General features: G+C 42.6%; 1 protein-coding gene across 1 annotated transcript; it reads right to left on the reverse strand.

The window, feature by feature from the left end:
* Positions 1-926: 926 nt before the first annotated feature.
* GCM1 (glial cells missing homolog 1 (Drosophila)) lies at positions 927-7,617 on the reverse strand. Its single transcript, XM_006893151.1, has 5 exons — positions 7,531-7,617; positions 7,154-7,406; positions 6,057-6,169; positions 3,786-3,926; positions 927-1,661 (listed from the first exon to the last, which is right to left on the reverse strand). The coding sequence occupies exons 1-5, from the start codon at positions 7,615-7,617 to the stop codon at positions 927-929; spliced, it is 1,329 nt and encodes a 442-aa protein (XP_006893213.1).
* Positions 7,618-9,241: the final 1,624 nt, after the last annotated feature.

Here is a 9,241-nt window from a genome sequence, read left to right on the forward strand (position 1 = left end):
ATGATAGCCGGGCCTCCAGCTGGTTTCGAGAGACAATAATTTGTATGGTAAGAAATTACCCATCTTTCTTCCATGGAGCACCTGGTAGATTTGAACCTCCTATCTTTAGCCTGGTACCAAAATTCCTGACCAACAAGCCATCAGAGTTCAATCTTACATATAATAGAATTAAATGCTGCCCAATCCTGTCCCATCTTCATGACCACTGACTGATAGGTTTGTGCCTATGCATCTCAGTGAGGGTTTCCCTTCCTTTTGCTGACACTTATGTTACCAAAAGTTTTCTATAATGGTATTTTCTAATAACTCCTTTTTTCTGATGATGTGTCCAAAGTAATCATGCTGTTTCTAAAGAGGATTCTGGTTGCATGTCTTCTAGGACTTGTTTGATTTTCTGGATGCTCACAATATTTACTCAATATTTTTTATCGAGATCACAATTGGAATGCATTGATCCTTGGGAGGTGGGCTTTTTACCCCTGTGCTGTTTGACATGCACCAAGGATAATGAGAAACCAACGGATAATGCAACTGAGGCAAGAAGGGCCACAAATAATGTGAAAATAAGCATTTCACTTCAAAGATGGGCCAAGCTTCCACTCCTGGCTGAGAATGGGAGACCATGAGTAATGAAAGAGAGGATCAAAATGCCACTCTCTGCAAAGAAAAGAGCCCTGGTCTTGCCCTCAGCATGTTGTCAGGGATTCACCTCTGTCAGAACCAATCAATGGTGGTGAGTTTGGTTTCTTTTTTTTTTGAGAAAAGCATTTTTTAAACAGTTTTTAAAATTATGATTTGAATGACAGTTTACAAAAAACCTGCTATTTCATTCACTCATTCATACTTTTATTAATTTGTTATTTCATAAACTATTTCACAAAGGAGCTTTTGTGGTGGGGTGGGGGGAAGGCTGGGAAAGACTTGCATCATCTTAAGGGATAGAGATTTAGATACATTTCACTGTTGGGATGATCTGAACTCATACGTCTCTCTTCCTCATCCTTGTGGCTCGTACTTGGCAGAGAATATTGGTGGTGAGGGTGTGAGGGGTAGCTGACGAGGGAAGGGTCTTCCTGGAGTGCATGGAACGAAGTGGAAGGGAAGTTGCTGTTAAAATCTGTGTCCACCTTCTCTTCATAAACATCAGCCCCTGGATTTGGCCATAGTGAGTAACAGCTAGTTTGGGCTGCGCTTGGTTGCACAGGAATCTGCTGGAAATGGAATTCTGAAGAGCTTGGGGAAGGAGCGGAGTTAGAAGACAAGCTGATCGAAGGAAGAAGAAGAGAACTAGGACGGTGTTGGTCATTAGGAGTATTTCTTCCCAAGGCTCCTCTTGTGCTCCTTGCATACAGATCATAGTAATCTAGGTAGAGTCTGGCAGTAGAATCCTGAAGCATGTCTGTGTTCTGGAAGAATGTGGTATTGGACAACAAGCATTTCTCAAATTGTTCAGTGTGGCCCAAGCTGGAAGGAGCGTCAGCCAGATCAGAGGTCCCCTCAAAACCATAATGCTTGGAAAGGGGTAAGCAATCATCCAGTGGCCTCTCCTGAGGAGGGTTGGGAATGAAGGGTCCACCATAACTACCAGGCAATTGGACATTTTCCTGGAAAAAGCAACTTACAGGTGAACTTGGCTGACTTTGTGTTCCACCTGGAAGACACTGGAAAGGACAGAGAAAGGAGCTTGTTAATAAGTTAAGTACATTAACACAAGTGCCACAAGCAGTCACAAGTTACGCAGTACAAGTAAGTGCCCCTTCAGATTTTCCTCATTCCTTACATACTTGAAGCTGGGACAAGAGAACAGTTTTATCACAACCACTAAGACTTGAAGGAAGCAAATGCTGGTAAAAGCTGATTTTCTCTTCACTCAGGAGACATTGATGCGATTTCGCCCTTAAATGAAAATCTGATATCCTATATATCTTTGTAGAAACAGAAGATCTAAGAAGCCATTTAAGAAAAATCAAATGACAGCATCAAAGATTTGTTTTATGTTCAGTGTAGCTCTCGTGTGGAGGGATGGTTCTCCCTCTTATCTTTTAAGAAGTCATTTCTCTCCCTCTTATGTTTTAAGAAGTCATTTCTCCCCTTCACTTTTTGTGCCAACTAGAGTCTGAGACTAGAGTTGGAGCGAGGTGTGTGTGTGTGTGTGTGTGTGTGTGTGTGTTGCTTTGTTCCTCACCCCATCCCTGCCAGGAAACTTCCTCTATTCCTGGGAATTTGGTTGAATCATAAATAAGGCCTGTAGAACAATAACTGATAAATTAATTTTTAAATTTTTCTTTCTTTCTTCCTTCCCTCCCTTCTCTCTTTTCCACTGTGGTACAAACATATAACAAAGCCTTTGCCAAGTCAACATTTTTTTTCACACATCCCATTCAGCAACATCGATTATATTCATCATGCTGAGTAGCTACCACAAAGCTTTAGAGTTATTTATAAGTGGAGGAAGTATACCATCCTCTCAGTGAATCATATGCTTTCTTTGTTTTAAAGAAAATGATGCAAAAAAAAAAAAAAAAAACCACCCCAAAAAGAAACACTGGAGACTAGAACGGACTTCCTGATGTGTGTAAAAGAACCTAGTTAAGAATTAAGGGGTGCATCAGTTTATGCAAAAGCATCAGAATACTAAGAGGATGGGGTGGGATGGAGAGAAAGGGTGGTGAGCAGGTGGAATGACAGAAAACGCCCTTTGAATGTCCCATGACCAAGAACAGGAATGAATTCGTTAATGGCTCACAGTGCCCTGTAACAAGACTCAATTTACAAGGGTTTTTTTGTTTTGTTTTGTTTTTTTGGTTTTTTGTTATGATATTTAGAAGCCTCTTATGCTTAGAGCCACTTGGATGGGATCAACTCTATCTCTGTTCTCCAGAAAAGTATAGAGTACTAATCAACAGTATAAAAAGGACAGGAATTATTATCACACTTAAACAAATACACAGAGCCAAGATGGCCTGGTGGGCAAGGGGTTATGCTGCCAAACCAAATGCAAGAAGTTCGAAATCACAAGCAGCTCCTTGAGAGAAAGATAGGCAATCTCCTCTCAGGTGATTCGCAGCCTCTGAACACCTACTGGGGGGTCAGTTATGAGTGGATTGTGACTCAGTGGCAAGAAATCAAGTGAGGAAAACATCCATGGTTGTAAAGCAAAGCACCCCACATCCAATTTGTCTGTAGCATGTAGTCCTCAATGAGCATCATTTCTAGATCCTACTTGGCTCTCTCCATCTTGTTAGATGTAGAGATTGCTATGGAAACTAACTAGTTTAGAAGAACAAGAGACTTTACGGGTACCAACATTTTGGGGGGACCAATCATGAGATTAATAATTCATGCAGACCAATTCAGTTTAGTTTCCGTTTCAGCTGAACCAAAATATGGAGCGCCAGATAAAGGGGAAGTAACAAAGAAAGTTGTTTTAAAAATTCTAGTAAGGAAGATAGTTCTCAACGATATAAAATTTATGGTTGGGGGCATGCTACAAAGATGGTAGAAATAAAGGATAAAACATTTTGATAGGATGCTTGTTGGTAGACCAGCCTGATGGTCCAGAAAGAATTTTTTAAAAATTTTCATTTTGGTAAGAGCCACAGAATATGACACTCTGGAAGAAGATGTGCATTGCAAAGTGCAGGAGGGGGAAGGAAAGAAATGTGCAACAGGGAATGAATTGAAAAAAAACCAAAAACAACCATTCACCATCACTCAAAATAAAGAGACCAAGGAAATCCTTGCTCCTGCTGCAGGGGCCCTGTTGCTGTGGAGTTTGAACTGACCTGGTGAGAGGTTTCTTTCTCTAGGCCCCCCTTCTGGTTCTGAGAGGAAGCAAGTGATGCCATGTACAGTTTCTTCTTCATTCTTCTTGCTTCTGTTTCGGCTTTGGTTTCTGGCCTTGGGTGATCATGTTCTCCCTTTGACTTAAATAAGAAACAGGAAAATGAAGATTAGATTATACCAAGGCATGTATTTTTTTTTTTTTCAATGTCCTGCCACATACTGGGTGGTATGGTATAAAACTATTTTAACAGGATTGAGTAATCTTTCAACACAGCTTCCAAGGCCATCCTGCCCTCTCCTGCCTCCGTCCCTTTGCTATTATGATGCCCTATCTTCTATGATGCCTTTCACTGACCTCGGGGAGACCACGGCCATCAAGAGGACAGATAACGTTGATTAAATACTGGAGACACAATGTTCGGGACACTGTAATAAGCACACAATGTGCCTCATCTCATTCAATGTGCAGCCCAATCCTATGATGAACCTCCAGTTTCCAGTATAGGAAACTGAGGGAGTGATTATATCAGCTTGGTAACATCCCTCTTAAATACATCTAGAGCTGATACAGCTGAGAGCTGCTTGCAAAATAGTAAAGTGTTTTAATGGGTTTTATCTAATGGGACTGTGGCTTAAGTGTTTGTTCGCTCACCACAAGGTTAGTCTGAAAGCCACTCTAGGGAGGGTGACAATCTGCTTCCATTAAGATCACTGCCCTGGGAGCCCCATCTACTCTGTCCCGTATCTTCTGGCTTCATAGCTTTGATGTCAGAACCCTGTCAGAAGTCACTTGACTGCTGAGAGCTGGTTGTTGAAAATGGCAGGTAACTTAGAATTTGAATAGGTACATTAATGCAAATTGACGAACTCTAGGAATTGAATCCGAACTTTTAAAGAAGGTCAGTTTACCAATGCTCACTGATTCTAAATTCTTTTTCTCCAGCGCAGAAGGGGAAGACCCTCTATCAGATGGATTGATTGAGTGACTGGGGTAATCCGGATGGGTGTGTCAGAGGCAGTGAGATTGGCACAGGATACAGCACGGTTTAGGGCTGTTGTACACAGGGTCGCTATGAGTCGCAAGCGACTCAATGGCACATAACAACAACAACAACACAATCCTTTCTAAAGAAACTCCAAACCTCAGGACAGTCTAATCAGCACTGACTCACAGCTGACATTCTGAGGCTGTAAATTGCGTGGGAAAAGGTTGCCATTGTTACCCCCTTGAGGCATTTGGAGGAGTTACACTGCAGAGAGCAAAGAGTTTAGCAGCACAACTTCCTCTGGACGAGGCCGCCAGACCTCCCTTTTCCCCATTAGGACTTCTCCCTTCGCCACTCTCACTGTTTCTGCCGTTTTTCAAAAATTTACTTATAGAAGCAAATTTGTTTACATTGTATTTCGTTCATGTATATTATGGGATTCCCCCTCCTTTCAATCATCTTACTCCATTGTTGTTGTTGTTGTTGTTGTATACTGTCGAGTCAGAACCGACCCATAGTTGACCCTTCCGTGGGTTTTCAGAGGAAGTTAATGGCAATGGGGATTGCCCATCCTCCTGCGGAGCAGCTGGTGGCTTCAAACAGCGTGCCTTAGGGATTGCAGTGCAGCTTCTTGCCACTAGGCCACCAAAGCTCCCAATAAGGAGTTGTTTTGTTGTGGTTTTTTGTTTTCCTTGTCGTACTGTTGAGTCGGATCTGACTGGTACAGAGGAGATTGTCCCTCCTTCTTCAGCAGTGAACTGCGCTATTATTAGTTCTTAATAGCCATATTTTCTAGAAAACTGAGATTTTAGGAATTAAAATAATTTGTACAAGGTTACAGAATGAAACTCATAATTATTGAAGCACCAAGATTAACAACGCCTCCTCTGCTCCCAAGGGCGCTCTGGTGGCCTAGTGGTAAGAAGCTTCACTGTAATCCCAAAGGAATGCACTTCGAATCCACCAGCTGCTCCACAGGAGAAGAAGGGAAATTTCCTCCCGTGTGATTAACTATCTCTGAACAAACTCTCTAGAGGGTCAGCTATGGCTTGGTTCCGACTCAACAGCACACAAAAGCAACCACGCAAAAACTCTCCTATCCTGGGGCCCTCCAACTGCATGCCTTTGAAGGTGCATCATATATTGGCCTCCTTGATGGAGCGTGAGCCCTCAAAAGGCCTGGTGAAGCCTCTGGGGCCCATCTCTGGTGTAGTTCCTGGTACTTAGCAAACATGTTGTTTAAAGAAAAAAACCCAAGTCACAAGCTCTTAAATGAAATACAACCTGGAAGAAGATGAAGGATCCATCGTGCCTCCAGAAGTTGGTGACAGGGTAGCCCCCGTGGCCTCGGCAAGGAATCAGCTGCAAAGGCCCATTGCAGTTGGGACAGGGTTTTTCTACAAAAGAGCAGATGGAGGTGACCAACCCGCTGAGCCCTGTAATGCTACTAGTGAGTCTGGGCCGCCCTTCTGAGCTGGCCCTGACTTCAGGACAGCAGAGAATAGACCTGTGCTCAACTCGGTGGGCTGGCATCCTCTGGGCCTCACCTCCTGGCTCTCAGAGGCCTGGCCACAACTACATCTGGGCCACTTTCCCAAAGGACAGAGTAAGCAAATGCTCACCCAGAAGAATTACGTGATAGGCCAGGAAGGAGCACTTTGGAGCAGAAAGCTGCTCCCTCCCTACTAACAGACTTGAAATTCTTTGTAGAATAGAAAACAATTCTTGCACTTCACAGCTACAACCAGCAGAGGAACAGGACCACACAGGAGAGAAAAAAATAGCTACTTAAGTTTATACTAAAGCATAAGTGATGGATCCCTGATCCTGGTATAAAAGTAAGTTTCAAAGATCAGTGATCAATAACATGAAATAACTTGAGGTCTTAAATGGTCAAGACACAGAAAACACTGAGTGTGTCTATTTCACAACTGAGTGAATATGGTAATAAATAAATACAGAAGACACACATTCCAGCGTATGATAATGGCATGAAGCAGAATTCGGTTTCACTTCAAAGTTTATCCCACTTTTCTTGCTCCTTATCAAAGCTGTCGCCAAAATTATTTAGGAACCCGTTGCCCAGGATGACAGGGAACAAATCTAGAAAAAACCCCGACTTTCTTTTAACATTTGCATGGATGACCTGATGAGCTCATACTGCTTCTCTAACGAATGTATCTTCCTTTTAACAGAGGCCTTGAGTCAAAGACCTTGTTAGTCTAAAAGAGTGGTTTTAATGGTGGCAGCTCTGGGCACTGTAGTTCAGGGGGACAGATGCATGGAGACCTGGCGGGTGCCTACCTATCTAGGATCAACCTCCATCCATTATCTCATACCCCATCCTCCCACAGGATGTGGATTAAGCCGGCCCCACTCACTTAGCTGGCTCTGCCGGAGTTTGTCACAGATTGCGGGGCGCAGGTAGATGTTGTGACCTTCCATGGTGGTGCAGTTTCGGGTGCACACCACCACACCCAGGCAGGACTTTTTGAGGATGCGGGGGTTGTGGTTGTTGGTGTTGCGCATGGCCCAGCTGCTCAGGTGCTTCTGCGCGTTCCTGTTCTCTGCGCTGTAGACGTGCTTTGCGTAGGCATCTGGCCACTCCTGGAATGAGTCAATTTTCCCCACAAACTGATAGAAACACACACAAAAATATTATTATTATTATTAAGTACATTCATCAATCACCAGTAAGTCAATAAACATGGTTAGTTTGGCCCTCGAGGGACCTCTGAGAAAGATCTGCTGTTCTTACTTTACTTGGCCTCAGGATGAACTCTGACTCATAACTCGTTGAGACTCTATGTCGAGCAGACCGAAATGCTGCCTGGTCCTGCAGCATTTCTATGGTCAGTGACAGATCAAAACTTTGTGATGCACAGGGTTTTCATGGACTGATTTTTCATAAGTAGACTTCCAGGTCCTTCTTCCTAGTCTCCCATACTCTGGAAGCTCTGCTGAAACCTGCATGCACATGGCTCCACTGTTAGATGGGTGATAGCTTTTCTTGAGATGCACTGACCAAGAACAGAACCCAGATTCCCAGGAGAGGATAAAATAGATGAGTGGGACCTTCTAAGAATCAAATCACTATGCACATCCAGAAACTTCTCCAACAGGGTAAAAAGGAAAACCACAGACTCAGAAAAAAAATTTGGTAATGACATGTCAGACAAGGGACTTATATCTAGGATTTATAAAATACCCGAGTACCACCACAAGATAAAGGTAAATAACTCAATTGAAAAATGTGCACAGGATATGAAAAGACACTTTACCAAAGAAGAGAGATGCAAATCAAAACAACTATGAGATATCATCTCACCCCAGTAAGAATTGCAAAATTTAACAGAACAGCAAACATCAAATGCTGGCAAGGTTGTGGAGAAACTGGAACTTTTATTCCCCGTTGGTGTGAGTGTAAAATGGTGCAACCACTGTGGAAGGTTGTATGGTGCTTTCTCAAAAAGTTGGAAATATGCATATCCATGTTTATTGCAGTTTTGTTCACAATAGCAAAGAGTTGGAAACAACCTAAGTGCCAATCAACAAACGAATGGATAGAGAAGCTGTGGTATATTCACACGATGGAATACTACACTGCATTGAAAAACAAGGAACTCATGCAATATTATACAAAATGGGTGACCCTGGAGGATATTATGCTGAGTGAAATATCTCAGTCACAAAAGGACAAATATTGCATAGGGCCACTGTTGTAAAACAGGACTGACATTGGGGTTTGGGGGAGACAGAGAAGGAGGGGAGGAATGATGTATACTGCATTGAAACAGATGAGGAAGAGAACTGTTTAAAAGGGATATATGATTGGGTATTATTGTCATGACAGGGAGTCCAGAATAAAGGCTTCATAGTGGAGTGGACTATGGGGAGGGATTGTATAAGAATGAAAGAGTTTTTTCTTTTACTTTTCAAGGAGAAGAGTGAATTGGGGTGGAGGAGGGGACAGGCAGGGAGAAAAGTGTAACAATAAATGAATGGAATCCCTAGTCCCTGTAAACTTTCATTAAAACTAAGGAAAAAGAAAAACAATGAGAGATAGGTAACACTGGCACACTGACATTGTTGGCAAAATCACCAAAGCTGGAAGGATTTAAATGTACAGACACACTGTCAGACAGGAAAGTAGATAGATATTCATTGTAGAGTTAAATGAAATGTGCAACCAGGACTTCCCTTAGAAGAAAGGATGGTTAAGCTCCTAACAAACTTGGACTTGAATCAGGAAGCATCAGTCCTTAGAAAAAGTACATCATGTTGGTAAAGGTAGAGAGAGGGTCAAGGGAAGAAAGGATGGCCCTTAAGGAGATGGATTGGCATACTGACTACAACTGTGGACTTGAACATGGTGGGAATCTTGAAAAGGCTACAGGATATGGCAAGATTCTGAGCCATTATTATAGGATTGCTGTGTAATCTACTAAATTACACCTAACAACAATACT

This window comes from Elephantulus edwardii, unplaced genomic scaffold (genome assembly GCF_000299155.1).
Source record: "Elephantulus edwardii isolate Elephantulus edwardi_28Jun2011 unplaced genomic scaffold, EleEdw1.0 scaffold00124, whole genome shotgun sequence".
In the NCBI taxonomy this organism is placed as follows: Eukaryota; Metazoa; Chordata; class Mammalia; order Macroscelidea; family Macroscelididae; genus Elephantulus; species Elephantulus edwardii.